This window comes from Glycine soja, chromosome 17 (assembly GCF_004193775.1).
Source record: "Glycine soja cultivar W05 chromosome 17, ASM419377v2, whole genome shotgun sequence".
NCBI classification, from domain to species: Eukaryota; Viridiplantae; Streptophyta; class Magnoliopsida; order Fabales; family Fabaceae; genus Glycine; species Glycine soja.
Window position 1 is genome coordinate 12,101,734 of NC_041018.1, and position 19,710 is coordinate 12,121,443.

The 19,710-nt window shown below is 37.1% G+C and overlaps 2 protein-coding genes and 1 pseudogene across 2 annotated transcripts; 1 reads left to right on the forward strand and 2 right to left on the reverse strand.

Annotated features, from left to right (window-relative positions):
* The first annotated feature begins 1,897 nt into the window (after positions 1–1,897).
* LOC114392960 lies at positions 1,898–9,844 on the forward strand (annotated as a pseudogene).
* Positions 9,845–9,929: 85 nt separating this feature from the next.
* On the reverse strand, positions 9,930–12,148 carry LOC114392956 (expansin-like B1). The gene is made up of 4 exons (XM_028354215.1): positions 11,905–12,148; positions 11,413–11,519; positions 10,777–11,085; positions 9,930–10,366 (listed from the first exon to the last, which is right to left on the reverse strand). Exons 1-4 carry the CDS (start codon positions 12,038–12,040, stop codon positions 10,166–10,168), a joined length of 753 nt encoding a protein of 250 aa, XP_028210016.1. The 5' UTR covers positions 12,041–12,148; the 3' UTR covers positions 9,930–10,165.
* A 1,755-nt stretch (positions 12,149–13,903) lies between these two features.
* On the reverse strand, positions 13,904–15,374 carry LOC114393576. Its single transcript, XM_028354928.1, has 3 exons — positions 14,614–15,374; positions 14,208–14,513; positions 13,904–14,105 (listed from the first exon to the last, which is right to left on the reverse strand). Exons 1-3 carry the CDS (start codon positions 15,372–15,374, stop codon positions 13,904–13,906), a joined length of 1,269 nt encoding a protein of 422 aa, XP_028210729.1.
* Between the last annotated feature and the right edge of the window lie 4,336 nt (positions 15,375–19,710).

Genomic DNA, 19,710 nt, shown 5'->3' on the forward strand with positions numbered 1-19,710 from the left:
TTTTACAACTATTAAATGTATAAATAAAATATTTTTTTATTTTCTAAGAACATATATTTATTTTATTTGCCTTAAAATCATTATTTTAATTAATAAAATCATTTATTCTTATTTATTTAATTAAAAAAATCTCATTATTTTCCTAATATTCTATGTATTTTTAAATAAAATTATTTTCAATTTATTTTACAAAAAATAGGATATTACATATACTGAATTCTATAAAAAAAAGGTTGTATATTCAAAATTTTAAACAAATTCATAATTATGAAAAAAAACCTCCCTTAAGAGAAGTGAATGTCATTTTCCATAAAATGTGTATCATTTTTATTTCTTTTAGAGTTTATGAACTATTTGAGTCTTGCGAGATCTTTGTCGTCCATAATGATCATATCCAACAACTCGAACAAGATTATTTGTCACAGATAATACATGTGATCTAGACTAAGAAAAAATTAAGAACTATTTTTATTTCCGATTAATAGGGGTGTGTATATAGATCGATCGGGCCAGTTTAAGACTTAGCTCGTGAAGCTTGTGTTTTAAACGAGTCGAACAAATCTGATATGTGAAATAAATGATTTTTTTTTTAAAGATCGTATCTTACTCGCCAAATCCACTAATAAACATACTAGTCCTTGGACCCAAAAATGATTTAAAAAAATATTTTTTGAAAAATAAATAATGCATAAAATTAGAAGATTTTTTTCTTTCATATTTTAAGTTAAAATATATCACACTAAAATATATAAACTTTTATAATAGTATTAAATACTAAATATTAAAGTGTTAATACTAAAATATATCAACGCTCATGATAGTCTCAATATTAAAAATATCAAAATATCTTACCATACTGGTTTACATCGGTAATTCGCAAGTTAGTGTATAATAATAATTTTAATTTTTCTCGTGTGTTTACAAACCAAACTAGGAGTAGATCCCTTGCAAATGCATGAATTTTTAAGTGGTGAAAAAGGAAAATAGTGAGAAAAAAGGTGTGAGAGAGCAAAAAGAAAGTAAAATTTTAAAATGTTATAAAAAAGATAAAATTGTGCCATGTGGTGACAGTTTTTATATAGATATAAATATAGATGAGGGCAAATAATAAATGAACTTTTTTCCTATCCGATCAACCAAGCACACCACCATCCAAATATTGAACCAAAATCCTATTTATTTCCCAAAATATTCTTACTTAAACATAAAATCCTCATCAAATATTCTTTTGAAAAATAAAATCTTGAAAAAAAGAAAAAGATTTCTTGTGTAAAAGATAAAATCTTGAAAAAGGAAAAGTTATTATTTCATTTAAGAATAAAATCTCAACCGATTAATAAAAGACACCAAGATCATTAATAATAACATAATTGTAACGGTAATAACTCAATTCAAATTGATCCTAATCTACTATGCACAATATATATAATTCGCTTCGCCAAAAAGGTGAATGACTTAAATTAAGCAATCGCATCATCTTCTCTGTGTTTTACATCCCTCTTGCACCGTTCAGAGGGAAGATTTGATCAATGGAAAACGAGAATTGCACTTTTGTTGCTCAGCCTATTCAAAGAAAGCGCAAACGTTATGCCATTCGTGATTTCCCAGAAGGATGTGGCTCCTATGGCAAAAGGGTTGATCCTAACAATTTTCGCCAATTAAATGACACTATTTTGGAGTTGGGACTGCAAGATTTGGAAGATGAAGAATTGATAAGTGCCGCTGAAGTTGTTGTAGCGTGTGACTCCTCCAATGTGTCAAAGTTTTCTTCTTTTTCAGAAGGGGTTCTTTGTGATGGTTCAGAATTCTCATCATCTGATGGCAACAGCATAGATGGTTCCGATGCTGGTTTGAAGGAGAAGGCTGAAACTAAAGAGTCTCCTCGAAGAGAATTAATCAGAGACTTTCCTCCTTTATGTGGACCACATGCTTATGCAGATCATGTGTGTAGATTGCAAGGCATTGAAGATGATGATACTGATGCAGAAGAATTGGGTAATGATGTTCAAGATGAATCCATGTGCCTGAAACAGGAGGTCAGTTAAGTTGATTCTGAAGTGAATGGTTCAAGAAAGTGAAGAATTGTGTTGTTACATATGTCATAAACTAAACTGCATGTTCAATTTTTCCTCTTTTATCAATGGTTTTCCTTGACTTTGTTGTTTATTAGCAATTCCTTACATCTTCTTGTACACATTACTATTCTATTATGATCTCTAGTTCTTTTGTATGGTGTTATCTAGCTTTTATCCGTCCCTGCTTTCTTTTTCTTTCTTTCTTTCTTTATTTCTTTCTCATCTCACACTTTTCATAAAATCGAAGATTAATTGCAAAAGAATTATAAAGACAAATCATAATTGACTAATTTTCAAGGATGAAAAAAATTCTCAACCCTTCCGATTAAAAATGTGTCTACCTTTGAGTTTAAAGTATATAGATTTACTCTTTTCTGCTGAAGTTTAATTTACATTTAGGAGATTTAGGCCACAAAGATTAAATTGTTAATCATTGAATCACAAAAACTCTAGTACCATATCAAGAGTCAATTCCTTCCATTTTTATTTATTCTTTCTTCTTTTCATCCATACACCTCAAAAATTAGATGTGCGCTTATCATTGCTCGTCAGAATTTTACAATTGAACAAATCAATGGATTCCTTTTTTTGCTGGGCAATCAATGGATTGACACTGCTGAATCAAGGCATAATAGTTAGGCTCAGAATTATAGTCATTTGCCGATTGCCATGTATGACACTATGTTACACGCACTTTCCTCCTGTTTTTTTTGAAACTGAAGCAACATATTCTAAGATTGCATTACATGTGATGTGAATAAGCCCTCTACCATGTCAGCAAATGTCAGAGTTTTTCGTGAAGCAATAAGAAAGTAAAGCAATAAAAATTCACATAGTCAATCATCTTGAAATAAAAGGGTTCATCAAGTAAGAAAAAAAGACATGTTGCCACAGTCAGATAGAAGTCATCCCTTTAAGCCTACCCACGATTCCACGACCTTCTGGAACAAGGGTGGCAATAAAATTTAAGTTTAGGATTTCATACAAATTATCTAAACCTCATATTAATATCCCTCCATACAGTCATACCTATAGGTGCTAAATTTATATCCCAGTAGCTGAGTGTTAAGAACCAAAAGGATACCTAGCATTCGAGGCCTAGGTGCCTCCAGAGAAAAGGTAAGGAAAAAGAGTACTGTATTATTGCTTAACCATTTTTGGAGTACATTGTTAGTATTTATAGAGTTCTTTGTAGCTGTTCTCATCTAACAATTCTCTAATGGTTTGTTGGCATCTAGCCTTGGAGGAACGAAAAGTTACAAAATAGCAAAAAGAGGATCACAATCCTAACGGATTACTCTCAGCCAACAAAGGATCTTTAGGAGCACCACTACCATCAGGAGCAATGCTGCCAGGACACTCCCTACTCCACTACTTGCTTACGAAGTCCTTGAGGTAATATGGTTTGCAAATTTCCCTTTTTAGCCTTGGTCCTTCTCCCTTCTCTGTTTCTGTATTCTCTTGCTGTGCCCTTGCTGTTTGCTGTGTTGTTTCTGCATTTTTTTGCTCCCTTGCTGCATTCTCCTGTTGTGTGAGTCTGTTCTCAACATACCCTTGCGCTTCCAAAATAACCTTGTCCTCAAGGTTATAATCCGCTTTCAATTGTGCCCAAGGTTCCCATGATGTGTCTTCAGGTAGTAGGCCAGCCCATTGCACGAGGACAAGTAATTCACTATCCTTCTCTGACTGAGTCCACTTAGTGTCCAAGATAGCTAGGGGGGAAATGAGTGGCTGGTGTTCTTCCGACGAAGCTGGTAGACTAAGAGGGGGACCTCCGGCGGGGTGGTGGATGGAGTATATGGCTTGAGTAGTGAGCAGTGAAATACTGGATGTATGCGTGATGACTCTGGCAGGTCAAGCTTATAGGTTACAGGCCCTATCCTTTGCACAATGCGGAAAGGCCCATAGAACCTTTTGGCCAATTTTGAATATTGACTTCCTGTAGCCGTTGACTGGCGCCGAGGTCGTAATTTGACCAAGACCTGCGCGCCTTCCTCAAATTGAACATCCCTTCGTTGTTTGTCCGCACTCTCCTTCTTTTTCTACTGATCCTTTAATAACTTTTTTGTCAAACTAGAAATCATGGTGTCACGCTCGGTCAACCAATCATCCACTGCCGCCACATTGGAATCACCGGCCACATACTGAGGGATATTAGGGGGCTTCTTGCCAAAGGTGATTTCATATGGTGACTTGCCGGTAGCGGAGTGGATGGATGTGTTGTACGACCACTCCGGCCATAGGAGGAAACGTCCCCATGTTGTCGGTTTTTGGTGGACAAAAGCTCGGAGGTGTTGCTCGATTACGCGATTCATCACCTCTATCTGGCCATCCATATGGGGGTGATACGCCGTGCTCATCTTGAGTTTGGTACCGCTTAGCTTGAATAGTTCTTGCCAAAGGCGACTCACGAACAGGGGATCTCGGTCGAGGATGAGGCTGCGTGGCATGCCATGGATTTTGCCAGCAATCTCCATAAATATCCTGGCCACAGTGGCAGCAGTGTAGTGCGCCGGAAGTAAACCTATGTACACCCCGAGCTTTTCGTGCTGGCATGGGAAGTGGACAGAGTAACCCCGAGCTTTTGCGATGATTGTTCTTAGTCTGCTGACATACTATGCAAGAAGAGATAAATAGCTTGACATCCTGCTTCATGAAAGGTCAGACAAAATTTTCGTTAATGCGCCCCAAAGTTTTTGCAATGCCCATGTGGCCGCCGGTGGGGGTGTTGTGAAACTCAGCGAGAATAGTGGGGATGACATGGAGACCCTTGGGAAGCCATATGCGACCATTTTGAAGGATGAAGTCGTCGCGGATGGAGCTGTCAGGGTATTTGGAAGGATCGGCTTGAATTTGTTGACGAAATTCGAGGAAGGCGGAGTTGTGGAGGAGCTCCTGTTTAAGTTCCTGCAAGAAAAGATAATTGATAACCGTTAGAAGAAAGAGTTGGGTAAAGGGGGCTTTTGTCCGCCGGGAAAGGGCGTCTTCCGCCGCATTGGATTGGCTAGTGCGATAGTGGATGGAGTAATCATAGCCCAATAAGTGTGCCAAATAACGTTTGTTGTTCCGGTGTCTGAATGACTTGACCCATTAGCTCTTTGAGGTTGCGGTGGTCCGTGAGAATGGTGAAGGGACTGCCCAACAAGTATTGCCTTCCATTTTTTAACGGCGGTGGTGATGGCGGCGAGTTCCCTGACATACGTGGATGCATGAAGAAGCTTAGGGCAAAAAGGTTTACTAAAGAAGGCTATTGGATGGTTCTTCTGGGACAGGACTGCTCCCATGCCGACGTCGGAGGCGTTAGTCTCGACGCAGAGTGGGATGGAGAAGTCTGGCAAGCTTAGCACAGGTGCATTACACAGAGCCTACTTCAGGATGAGGAAAGCTTGTTCAGCGTCAACGTTCCAGTGAAAGGAGTCTTTAGTTAGGAGAGTTGTGAGGGTAGCTACGAGTGAGGAATAGCCTTTAGTGAACCTTATCTAAAATCCCGACAACCCTAGGAAGCCTCGTAGGGCTCGAGTGGATCAGGGAACGGGCCAATTCTGGATTGCCTCAATCTTAGCCAGCACTGGTTCCACTCCCCGGAAAGACGCTATGTGACCAAGATATTCCACCTGAGAAGTTGCAAAAGAACACTTTGAAAGCTTCAGAAAAAATTAGTGCAAGCTACGGATTTCAAACGCTTTGCGAAGGTGCTCCAAGTGTTCTGGGAATGTTTTGCTATAAATTAGAATATCATAAAAAAAGATGGTAACGAATTTACACAAATAAGGACCGAAGGTGCTGTTCATTGTCGCCTGAAAGGTGGACGGAGCGTTGCAGAGGCCGAACGACATTACGAGGAACTCGTAATGGCCGTGGTGCATCCGGATGGCCGTCTTGGTGATATCAGACTCTGCCATTAGAATCTGGTGGTAGCCCTGCATGAGGTCTAGTTTGGAAAACCAAGTGGTGCCACCTAGTTCGTCCAGAAATTCGTCAATTTTGGGTATTGGGAATCGGTGCTTAATCGTTAGGTTGTTCAAAGCCCTGTAATCAACACAAAACCGCCAAGAGCCGTCCCTTTTCTTAACCAGCAGGACCGACGACGAGAAGGGGCTCGTGCTCGGTCTGATGATGCCAGATTGAAGCATATTGGCCACCTGAGTCTCAATTTCGTGTTTTTGGAAGTAGAGGGTAACAATATGGTTTAACATTGACAGGAGTTGCGTGAGGTTGAAGATAGATAGAGTGATTGGTGGGTCGGGGAGGGGGAAGGGTGGAGGGTTGTTGAAATAGAGGGGCAAAGTCGTTGATTAAGGCGAAAATAGCAGGATGAGGAGTCGAGGAAGTGGTGAGGGAAGGGGAGGCGTGTATGTAAAAAAAGGCACTGACAGAGTTCATCTGGATTAGTTGTCGGAGTTGTGGTGGGGAGATGGCTTCTAAGTCTTTGGTGGTATCTCCTTTAAGTTCAATGATATTGCCACTGTGGACAAATTTCATGGTCAAGGTGAGACTGAGGTGCCTGACTAGCCGAGCCTGCACGAAGTTGTGCGTGCTGCTGCCGTCGATGAGGATGACGACGGGTTGGTTGGCGATGCGTCCCAACAGGCGTAGTGTGTCGGAGTGACCCGAAAGTGCACAAAAGTTGATCTGGGCCTGGGGCGGGTCTTGTTGGTTTGGGTCCTCGAGACACGGGTCAGGGTTTGTTATATTAGGGTTCGAAGGCTCCTCAAGCTTGTCGTTTTCCGCGATGAGTAAAAAGAACCGTGAGGCGCAGTGATGCCCTCGCGTGTAGCGCTCATCACAGTTGAAGCGCAGAGGCTGTGCTCCCGGCGGCTTGCGATCTCGGCGGGGGTCAGGCGTTTCCATGGTAAGGGTGGTTTGGCCGGCGAAGGTAACAATGGTGGGGTAGGTGAGGGTAAAGGAGGTGGTGGTGTGGGAGGTAGTGTAGGAAACGAAGATGGTGTTGGGGGTGTGGGGCCGGGGGTAGTGCGACTGCGGTAGGGACGACGTTGCTCCGCGAGCTTGTCCTCCTGGAGATGTGCCAACCCGACGGCTTGGACCAGGGTCAGAGGCTGGAGAACTTGGACCTCGCAGCGAATATCGGGGTTCAAACCCAAGAAGAAGCAACTCAAGCGGAGAGATGGCGGAAGACCGACTATCCGATTTGCCAGAGCTTTAAACTGATGCAGGTACTCACTCACCGAACCTGTTTGGGTTACCTTGAAGAGAATTCCCGTAGGGTCCTCATAGGGTGAATGCGCAAAACGGGTCTCGATGGCCTGCAAAAGTCCTGCCCAAGTGGGGAACCGGTGGTTGCACATCATCCACTGGAACCACGCTAAGGCGGGTCCTTCCATGGTGAAGAAAACAATGGTTAGACGCTCTAGTTCTGGGGTGGAGTGATAGGCGAAAAACTGAGTGATTTTGAACGCCCACCCAGAAGGGTCGGTGCCATCAAATTTAGGGACATCAAGTTTCATTTTGGGAGTGTTGATGAGGGTGGTTTTTGGTACAGGGTTAGGCAAGGAAAAAGGTGAGGCTGAGGAGTTAGCAATGTTTTCGAGATTGGCCACGCGAAGGAGGAGATCTTCTAATTTGTCAGTAACGACAATTTGGCTTGAAGCAAGATGGGAGATTGCTTCCTCAATTCGTTCCAATGCAGACTTAGTTAGAGGAGAGTTCGCCATGGAAGAAGGCAATGAAAGCACCAGATTTGTTAAGAACCAAAGGGATACCTAGCATTCGAGGCCTAGGTGCCTCCAGAGAAAAGGTAAGGAAAGAGAGTACTGTATTATTGCTTAACCATTTTCGGAGTACATTGTTAGTATTTATAGAGTTCTTTGTAGCTGTTCTCATCTAACAATTCTCTAATGGTTTGTTGGCATCTAGCCTTGGAGGAACGAAAAGTTACAAAATAGCAAAAAGAGGATCACAATCCTAAGGGATTAGTACTCTCAGCCGACAAAGGATCTTCAGGAGCGCCACTACCATCAAGAGCAATGCTGCCAGGACACTCCCTGCTTCACTACTTGCTTACGAAGTCCTTGAGGTCATATGGTTTGCGAATTTCCCTTTTTAGCCTTGGTCCTTCTCCCTTCTCTGTTTCTGTATTCTCTTGCTGTGCCCTTGCTGTTTGCTGTGTTGTTTCTGCATTTTGTTGCTCCCTTGCTGGATTCTCCTGTTGTGTGACTCTGTTCTCAACACTGAGACTACTTAAACGTTGAATTCAAAAAAATAAATTAAAATGAAGATATACTTCATTTAATCATGGTGGTTTCGAGCTGAGGATACCAGTTGCTCCAATAGCCGGCGCTAAACAACATGGCAGACAAGGCAGTCACCATCCGAACCAGAATGTTTATGACAACCAGGCTTCTCTCCGGAAAGCAGTTCGTCATTGATGTCCTTCATCCAGGGAGCGCTAATGATTCCAAGGCTGAACTGAAGGAGAAGCTAAGGAGAATGTATGACGAGAAAGACACCAACCCTGTATTTGCCTTCAAGTTCCGAACTCATTTTGGTGGTGGGAAATCCACTGGGTTTGGTGTTTAATTTATATGATTCAGTTGAGAATGCTAAGAAGTGTGAGCCTAAGTACAGGCTTATCAGGAAAGGAAGAGAAATCAAGGAAGCAAATGAAGGAGAGAAAGAATAGAGCTAAGAAGATTCGTGGAGTTCAGAAGACCAAGGCTTCTGATGCTGCCAAGACTGGAAAAAAGAAATGAGTTTTCAAACATCCTGTCCTAATTTTAAGGTTCTTTCGCTCTTAGTATTTTTAATAGCTTTCCTAGAATGAGATATTTTTCTGTAAGTGTTGCATTAACTGATGTCCAGTTATAGATTGAGTAGTGGCATGATCAATTTTGAGAATTCAGTTGAACACTTTTGTTTTCAAATATTTAGTGTTGTGTTAAAGAATTCCGGTGTTGCTTGATTTGGGATGGACCAGTCGACTATTGTCACAAAAGCATTTTAAGTGCCTTGTTATGACTGATAATAGTCTAATATTTGTACTCCATTTAGTCCATGAAAGCCAATATGTAAATTACTCCCTTCTGCAGCCTATTAAGATGCCTACTCAAAAGTTGTGTTTAAAGAGGTTGTCAATTTTTGAATTCCTACTTTCCTTGTCCTTGAATTTGAATGGGAAGTTAGAAAAAATGAAATGCCTAGGAAAATGACACAGGAACCAAATTTGAAAGAAAATGTTGCTACAGTTATATCCAGTCTGGTCACCGGTGTAAAGTACACCAAATATTTTAAGAATGATCAATATATGCTGCAACTTGTATTTTTAATTAAATCAAGGTGCTCATGAGCTAAGTCAATTGTGAGGTATGCTCTATGATGTGAACCGGGTTAAGGTAAAAATAGAATCAAAGGAATCAAACCATAACTCATTTTCACACATACAAATTCAAATGATGACTGAACCTTTGGTTTGAGTGCCTGAAGAACAGAACAGAAGATTGCAAATCAAGTCCAGTCAGCACGAAAGAGCATACGCTAGTTACAATGTGGATTATATATGCTCAAGTAGCGTATGACTGATCTGCATCTTTGTAGCGCAGAATAAACAATCCACATTTTACTGTGTAGTATGAAAATGTGAATTCCTAGCCATTTATAGTTTATTAAATTATACGTGTAGCAGTGATATAATAATAGCAATATAGGCAAAATTAAAACCAATAAAGTTATGGTTCATTTGTTAACAAATATGCTCGTTTGGAATAGCAAGCTACAAGCTTTCCTTTCTTGTAAAAGATAAAAAAGTTCACTTATATAATTCTTTCATTCATGCTTGAAACAAGTAAAATAATCCAACTAAGCATAAACTAATACAAGTAGAAGGATAAGAAAAACCAGTAAATGATCAAACCAAACTGTATTTTATTCATATTCCATGTAGTCTTAGATACATGGAAATTTGATCACATGAACCCCATTATTCTAGTCCCTTTTTTTGACACAAGTAAATTAACAAGAAACAACATTGAGTGACACTACTTAATTATAACAAACAAATTAACGGAATAAGTGATGACTAGTACTACTTATTAGTTGTAGTATGTTCCTGGGGTTTGGAACCAGTGCATGTATATTTAATTTCCTTTCTCATAAATCTGGACTTTGGTGTCATAAGTAGCACCAGGCTTCCAATTAGCAGGGATTGGGTTATTTGAAGGCAGCCAATATCCATAGCCAACTTGAAACCTCAAGAGAATTGCACCACTGGGTGGGTTAGCATAGTCAAACACTGCCCCATACACCCTGCGTAGTGGCTCCCAACGTTTCTGCCCTCTCTGCACAACATTTCAATAACCAAATTCAGTTCAACTACACAGAGGGACAAGTATTTTGAACGTATGGAAGCACTCTCAAGTAATACTAAACTAACTAAATCAACCATTAAAGCAAATACACATGCCTATATATAGTAAAGTTGCAGTTTCTATCTACTAATTGATTTAAAAATCATTGTACATTAAGAATTGAATGTATGATAAATTTATCGGTTGAATAGTCATATATTGTCAATCAATCATAAATTCTGTTGTTATTAGTAGAACTTTTAAGGTAGTTATTATAAAAATTAACAAATCTATCATATATGATGATTTGTAACTCAATGATAATGTACAATTATTTTACATTGTCAATGCATAACCTATGTTTTCTACATGCGTGTGGGAGCACGTGCATGTATATATACCTGCCACATCTCAACAGCCGTGATGTCGCGTACTCCATTTACGTTGAGAAGCAGGACAGCTAAGTAGCCAGGGTTTTTGCTGCTCTTGTGGACACGGAGCTTAATGTTAGAAGGGTAGTTACAGGGAACCCTTGTGAATGCAATATCCACCACCCCGCGTTTGAACAGCTCCTTAGAAGCAGCTACGTTGCGTGCCAATCCTGAGAATCCACGTTTGCTCATTATGAAGTCTGTTCCGTCTCCCGCACCAGAGTCTGTGGCCACCACCTGCACTCCTTTCCCGCAGTATTGTGGAATTTTGCACCTTACCTAACTCACCATTTATATTAACAACATTTAGTAGAAGGATAAAGATGCATAAACACCCTCGTATACTGTTTGACACTTTATGAGAGAAAAAGAGACGAGTGCAAGTATGATTTGACGTGAAAAGAAAAATATAGAGAAAAACAAAGGTTTCAAATCTAGGTTCATAATATATATAATGCCCATATCATTAATTAGTCTTAGTAGAAATACCTCGCATTCCATGTAAATATTTTGTTGTAGTTAATGATGATGATGAAGCCTTGTTTTACTGAGGATTGTTAGAAATAATAAAATATTGATTAATGAAAAGAAAGGAAAGGGAAGTACCCAATAACATGTGCCACAGCCAGCACCATTCCTCCATAGCCCAGATACAGCAGCCACACTTCCATTATTAATCGTTCTTCCATATTCTTCAAAGCCACAAGCTCCCCCTAAAATATTACACCAATTGGTCCATCACATTAATTATGTTTCTAAAGAGATGAGTAGTATGATGCCACACAGCCAAAATGTACATTAATTTTATTTCTAAAGAGGGCGTGTTACAGAAGAAGCATGCATATGCATCTTCAGAAGTAAGTAATTAATTCCTCAAATGTTTTAATTTGATAGAAAGAAAACAGTATCTACTATCTAGTTTCAAAGTACAAAGGGTTAGTGGTGAAACATGTAAATGAGCTTCTTGCCCCCTCCCAAAACATGACACAAACACAACCTAGTTCCTAGTCTGCATACAAATATGATACAAACTATTTTATTTATACAAAACAAGCTCATAAAAATGAGTACATAGCTAACTAGCTATAGTTGGCTTACTTGGATTCCCAAGGCCATCAGGGGTATTATAATAGCTTGCTCTGGAGTTCGTAAAGTATTCGTTGCAGCTACATAGTGCAGGGAAGAGCAATATTACACAAACAAGCCCAAGTTGGTGGTTAAGACTTAGTTCCATGCCTAAATGACAAGACAAATTCTCAGGCACAAAGGAGAAAAATGCAGCAAGTAATTAAGAATGACCAATAGTGTGTGACAAGCTAATGTATATATGAAAATGAGAGAATGCTTTGAGATGAGATAGGAAGCAAAGATATAACGGAGTCCTATTTATAGTGTACCTTTAGCTTCAGTTCTTTTACACATACCAGTGTTGCATGGTATTGTCAATTGTCCGGTTTCCCTTGTTTTTTAGTCAGCTTTTTTATGAGTTGAATATAAAGGGTTCTGTGAACTGTTCACTGGTTTTGAATAGAAAAATCTACGGATGAAAATTAAACTCTTGGATAAGCACAGAAGATCAGAACAACACTATTATGCGTTGGATGCGTAATTGAGAAATTTGGGCATATTTTATGTTTTAATCCAACTTTAACTGAAAATAATATATTCTTTTTTCTTCATCTATTTTCTAACTTCTATTTTTTGCCCCCTCTAAGTGGTAGTTTTGCGTTTATATATTTTTTGAACAATGGCTTTTAAACTATGGATTGTCAGAGGTTTGCTTATTAATCGGGTCAAAACGAAAGGCTACGAGGTAACGGGGAAACAACAAATTGAAGGAATCTTATAAACACCATGTATGTTAAGGCCAGACCATATTATTTTATTATTTAAATGAGAGAAGATTTACAACAATGCTATAAAATTTGTCTCAAACGGATCGAAAATGCTATGGAGTTAGTGTGATCTAATGTGTCATTGTTAGTTTTGTGAGTAATTTGTAATAATAACTATGAAATGTTCTATGAAGCCTAGATACGAGATACGATACGGATACGATACGACATAGATATGGAAATATGACAAATTTTTAAAGTTAAAAATACGATACATCTTGGGTACGTTAATAAAATATATAAAAAGTTATATATAGTTTCAGATTTTTTTTTTCTAGAACAGTTTGATTTTTCATTGGAATAGCTTCAAATTCATATTAAAAAATAAAACATGAAAAATCAGGACATAATATCAATGTTGCTTTGACTAGAAAATGATATGAAGCTTGAGATTTAGAATTCTGATATGAAGCTGCATGTTCAAAACAGAAGTAAAAATATGAAAAATGTGAACACAAAAGGAAGCAATTCATGGAAAAAAAAAAGCAAGAACAAAGTAAAAAAAAAAAAGAGGATACGCAACACAAAAGCTTATTTCAGAAATAGAATTTAGAAACCAAATCATTATCATGTCATGATTTTTAATTGCATTTCATAACACTGATAACATCAATTGTGCCTCCATTCCATTACAGCATAGTAGTATACATAATATATAGTTAATCAAGTAATCTAATATAAATTTGCCAAATTCATGGCAGGATAGCCAATTTACCCACTTGATTCATTCCACCTTGTAGCTCAATTCAGCAGCAAGTTATTACTTGATACATATTCAATTCACAATTAATTCAGCCCCATATGATACATATTCAGCTTCGTAAAACAACAAATAACATAAATCATCATCAAATCAAGAAAACCTAAGGTTTATAACATGAGCAATAGCTGCACCATTAACACCCAAATGGAAAACAAACATGAATAAAGGATCCAATGCTATGTTGGTTACATCTCCTGTCACTAGACAAAACCAGAAATATAGCTTTCATAAGCAAAAAATACAGTTTCTACCCTATTTCACATCTCCTAAGGTTCATATAATGATCACAATTTACAAAAAGACATACTTGTGATCATAAGCAAAAAATACAGTTTCTACCCTATTTCACATAAAAAAATACAGCTTTCATATAAGTATTGGCTTTATACAATAGTCTATATCAAAGTATCATTACTAGTTAGGAATTACTAAATTATTGTCAAACTCTAATTGTTTCATTTTCTTCTCCTCCATTGCCATCATCTAAGAAAAGCATAGCTTCTAAATCTGGCTCATCAAGAGATAAATCTGCCATTTCAAGAATTCCAGCACTATCATCAAGTGAATCATGTACATCTCCATTAATGTCCCACAATCTTGTCTCTCCTTTTTTATACCCTTCCTCTTTTCTAGACAAAAGCCTAAGATTAGAGTGCACAAAAACCAAATCTTCACCCTCTTTGGATCCATTTTGTTTCTCTTCAAAGAATGAATAAAGGAGTATGTACTCCAATTCCTCTCACAGCATGAGGAAGAACATGGCTGCACTAGAAGCTTTAAAGCAAACCTTTTGGAGTATAGGTGTAGAGGATCCATGCATCACCCACCAAGTTTTTGGATCTAATGCCCATCTATCCTCAATTGAATCAAATGAACCAAAGTCACCCGCACAAGATGAGAATTTAGAGAATTCTTCATAAACTTTTGTCCTAACATTAACATGTGGAAAATATCTCTTAAGACATTTATTCCTTTGGCTAGAAAGTTCATCATCTCTATGAGGAGGAACCCTATTTGGAACCTCATTAAGCCAATTATCACTATAGTACCTATAAAAAAAAAATATGTATACATTTTAGTCATACTATGGTTGAGAAAGAGCTAAGCTAAGCCATACACATTATTGAAAAATTGATATAAAAATATTACCTTGGATTTAGAGAATGAGCTAAGCAATGAAGTGGATTACAACTCTTACTCCACCTAGAATTAAGTATTTCATGAATAACTTCAAAGAAACTAGAAACTTCATTTTCTAGCACTTCATCATGCCTATAGATGGTTGTCTTCACCTTTTCTATCATAGAATCCCACATTTCATACACTAAGTGAAGATTAGAAGCATCGGTATCACATATTCTAATCATGCTATATATAGGATCCATGAAATAAAGGATGTAATCGACTTTATCCCACCATATATCATTCAAAATCAACTCTTTTACATGTGCAGCTTTTCTGACATCATCTTCTCTATAACTATTCCATTGATCACTAATGACCATATTTTGCAAACAACGTTTCAACAATTTAAATCTTTTTAACATGACTATCATAGAGGCAAAACGAGTTTCAGCAATTGAAAGCAATTTAAGAGAAGAAAACTCATTAAAAATTGCTAATCCCATTGAATGAGTCATGATGAAAACCTTGATAAAAGAAGCATCACCAATTACTTTAGCAATCCACCCATATTCATTGAAGACATTCTCATTACCATCAACATTCTTTGCAGCACAAATGTTTTTCACTCCAAGATTCAAAGTATGAACCACACAAGGGGTCCAAAAAATATGAGGAAATTCAGCTTCTATCAATAACCCAGCTGCCTTACAAACAGGAGCATTATCAGTTATGACTACATTTTGTGGCCCTACCTCCTTGATTACATCCTTTAATAAGTCAAACATGTAATGTTTGTCCTTTTACTCCTTGGACCCATCAATGGCCTTCAAAAACATAGGTACTTCTTCAGATATAGCCATGAAGTTTATCAAAGGTCTTCTTTGAGCATTTGTCTAACCATCTGCAACCAATGTAACTCCTTTTAAACTCCACAAAGATTTGATAGGTTGAAGCAACCTTTCAATATGAGACCTCTCTTGCTGTAAAAGACTAGTTCTCAATGCATTATAACTAGGAGGAAGAAACCCACTTAGATTACAGTTAGCAGCAAATGAATAAGAACTAACAAAATGTGGATTTCTAGCAAGATGGAATGACAAGCCTGCAGAATAAAACATCCTTGCTATCTCTGCTCTAAGATGATTCCTATCCTCAATATTAAATGCACTCTCTATATTGCTTGATTTTCTTCTTTTTGGTGGTAATGTTGGTGGTGTTGGAGTCCTTTTGTCAATAGGTAAAGGAACATTCTTAGACTTTAATCTGTTTTCAGCCTCTTCACAAACCCTCCTCAAATCAACCAAATATGCATTAGTAACTTTCGGACAAGTAGCAATTCCACTACCATAAATTCTGAGCAAATGTGCTTTAACCCTAGAGTATGAATTTTTGACAACTTTTTCACGAAAATTACAACTCCACAGCCTATTATCACCCCCATCTCCTATCTTTTCCTTTATTGTAACAAATGACCACAGTGGAGCATCGTCATCTTGATATTCCGAAGATGCAAACATTTCTGTTATACGAGACATCTTTCACAACACAACAAACACACCCACAAACAAGAAACAACAATGATGGGAACCGATGATGACGAGAATCGACGGCAACAAGAGTGCTTGTAGAACTGCCAATGAAGAAAGCTGTCGAAGAAGAACCCGTCGTCGAGAAGAAGGCGCCGTTGAAGATGGCTTGCGAAACCATCAACGAGGAAGAAGAACCACGTTGATGCAGAACAGAATCACTTTGCAGCTTTGTTTTCAGTTGTCATGTAGTGTGGAGAAGAAAAGAAAATGGGTTTGAGCTTCGTAAGCATGGAGAAGAAGAGAAGCAAATGGGTTTTGTGAAATAATAAAGCTTTTGCGTTTAAAAATCATTAAAAAAATGGGTTAAACCTGGTAGCCGTATCTGAGCCGTATTGGAGTCGTATTGAAGCCGTGTCTAGCCTTAGGAAGTCGTATATAAGCCGTATCCCAGCCGTATCTTGTATTTTTTTAAAAAAAATTGGATACTCCTAGGATACGTATCCGGCCGTATCCGTGGAGTATCGGTATCAGATACGGGTGCGACACCGACACTTTTCCTTTTTTCACGTATCCGGGCTTCACAGGAAATGTTCCATGAGTTTTTGAACGTCAACTATTACTAATGGGTGATAATGATCATTAAATGCATTCTTAATGGTAGAATGTATTTATATAGCACATGTATTTGGTTCATGAGTTCACCTCTTTTAATTTCATGTTATACGCCATCTAGAGAAAGAGAGCTTGGAAGAACCAAATCAAGACAACTCTTTCATGACAATGAATGTACCATTTTTGCACTAGCTAAGTTTCAAACACATGACTAACAAGATGCTACAAATGCGCAAGCCACTTAATTATTAAAGGTTTTTTTATATGTATTTGTTTTTTATATCTTATATCCTTATTTTGTTTACCTTTGCCATTTATGAAATTTTTATTTTTTTATGCATAAATATATATATATATATATATATATATATATATATATATATATATATGAAATCAAATGCATAATATTGTGTTTCAATTATGAAATTATATATGAGAATTGTATTCATCATATCTTGATCTTGAAATGCATAATATGATTTATTCTCATATGATTAAGTTTTATGTCTAAGTGATACTTATAATTTTGATTAATTATGGATTGGCCACAACATCTATATTTTAATTAAAATTATATATTAAATTGTTTAAAGATCATATAAGGAATTAGACATAATATTGTGATTAATTATACTTTATATAATGAATTTTATCCCACAAGAATTTTTATTATATTTATATAATTAATTGAAATAAAATGATATATTATTTTTCATGGTTTATCCACACGAATCATGAGGTAGGTATAATTTGTCAATTTTATCATAAAGTAAACATTTGTGATAAAATTTAAATTATTTTTATGTTGTACCCGTAAAGCATGAATTTGAGTATGTAATTTGATTATTCTATCATAAGGTTTAATGGTTTCTTATTGAATTAAAAATTTAGCCCGCAGACAATTTTTATGTCACAAGATTCAATTTTCTAGTATGTTTACACCGGTAAAAGATATAGTTAAGATTAGTATGCCTCAAATTTTGACATAAGCCATTGAATTTTGCAACTTCTCGAACTGTTAGTTTTTCCTGATATTCAATTTGATGTTCCCGAACTCAAAGGATATAACTATAAGATAGGGAAGGAGAGCATTCTTCTACAATTGGGGTGAATGGACATAGACTATGCTATAAGAAAAGACAAACTACCTGCAATCGCTGATGAAAGTAGTTTAGTTGATGTTGCGTTATATAAGTGGTGTGAGCGGCCCAACCAACTCCGCATGATGTTCTTTAAGACAAAAATCTTGGCTGGGATACATGGTTTTGTTGACCAACATGAAAAGGTTTTAGACTTGCTTAAGGCCATTGATGACCAGTTTATCACTTCAGATAAAGCTTTAGCAAGGACCCTGATCATGAATTTATCCTCTCTTCGGCTCACCAGTGTGAAAGGTGTGCGTGAGTACATAATTAAAATGCGAGATATTTTAGTTCAACTTAAGAAATGGGAGGTTGACATGTCTGAGTCCTTCCTAGTGCACTTCATTTTGAACACTTTTTCCGTAGGAATATGGGTCGTTTAAGATTTCCTACAACACACATAAGGACAAATGGCCTATCAATGAATTAATGACCATGTGTGTTCAGGAAGAAGAAAGGCAGCTTCTAATGGAGATGAGTGAAAGTGCATTGCTGAAAATTGCTTGTGGGAAGAACAAAGCAACTAAGTCTCAAGCTAATCAGAAGGAGATTGGTAAAATACCACCTCAAGCTAATATTATGAAGGTGGCAAAGTGTTTCTTTTGCAAGAAAAAAGGACACATGAAGAAGAATTTCCCCAAATTCCAAAAATGACTTGAAAAGAAAAGTAAATCAATCTCATTAGTATGTTATGAATCTAATAAGGTTAGTGTTAATATTAACACCTGGTGGATTAATTCTGGATCTACTATCCATATTGTAAATTCTTTACAGGGTATGCAAAACCTAAGGAAACCAGTGAGAAGTGAGCAAAACATTTTATCAGGCAATAAGCTAGGCTCACCTGTGAAGGCTATTGGAACTTGCATTTTTTACTTTAAGTAGTGACTTTATTTTGAAATTAGAAAGGACCTTTTATGCATCAAGTTTTTCTCGAAACTTAATTTCTGTTTCTAGACTCGTACATTTTTGGATATTCCTTTAATTTTAAAGACACATCATTTGAGTTATTTTATAATTTTGAATGTGTTGGGAACGATATCTTATTTGATGGTCTTTATCTTCCTGGTTTACAAAATTATGTCACTTATAGTTCAATGCATGTTCTAACTGGTATTAAAAGGTGTAATATTAATGATAATTCCTTTATGTTATGGTACCAAAGATTAAGACATATCTCCATTGAGAGGATTAAAAGTTTAGTGAAAAATGGGGTACTCAATACTCTAGATTTTGCTAACTTTAAGACTTGTGTGGACGACATTAAGGGTAAGCAGACCAACATGTCTAAGAAAGGTGCTAATAGGAGTTCACGTATATTAGAAATAATTCATACTGATATTTGTTGTCCAAATATGGATGCACGTGGTCAGAAATATTTTATCACCTATATAGATGATTATTCACAATATATGAATGTTTATTTTCTTCATAACAAAAATGAAGCATTAGATGCCTTCAAAGTCTTTAAGGCTGAAATTGAGAACCAATGTGGCAAGTAAATAAAAATAGTGAAATCAGATAGAGGTGGAGAATATTATGACAAATATATTGAGAATGGACAAGCATCTGGTCCTTTTGCAAAGTTTCTTCAAGAACATGAGATTTTTGCCCAGTACACTATGTATGGTTCTCCAAATCAGAATGGTGTGGCAGAAAGAAAGAACCGAATATTATTGGACATGGTACGAAGAATGCTTAGCAACTCTAATCTTCCTTAATCCTTGTGGGCTAAAGCACTAAATACGACAGCGCATACATTAAACCGTGTTCCAATCAAGGCTTTCCCAAAGACACTTTTGAGTTGTTTAAAGGTTGGAAACCGAGTTTGAAACATT

Excerpts from the sequence above, each read along its gene's own strand:
- LOC114393576 (XM_028354928.1), bottom strand. The coding sequence starts at position 15,374 with ATGTTTGACTTATTAAAGGATGTAATCAAGGAGGTAGGGCCACAAAAT. Across the intron at positions 14,514-14,613 it reads GCTCATTCTCTAAATCCAAG|GTACTATAGTGATAATTGGC; the intron begins GTAATATTTTTA and ends TTTTTTTTATAG. Across the intron at positions 14,106-14,207 it reads GCCATGTTCTTCCTCATGCT|GCTTTTGTCTAGAAAAGAGG; the intron begins GTGAGAGGAATT and ends CTCTAATCTTAG.
- LOC114392956 (XM_028354215.1), bottom strand. The coding sequence starts at position 12,040 with ATGGAACTAAGTCTTAACCACCAACTTGGGCTTGTTTGTGTAATATTG. Across the intron at positions 11,520-11,904 it reads TGATGGCCTTGGGAATCCAA|GGGGAGCTTGTGGCTTTGAA; the intron begins GTAAGCCAACTA and ends GTAATATTTTAG. Across the intron at positions 11,086-11,412 it reads GCTGTGGCACATGTTATTGG|GTAAGGTGCAAAATTCCACA; the intron begins GTACTTCCCTTT and ends ATGGTGAGTTAG.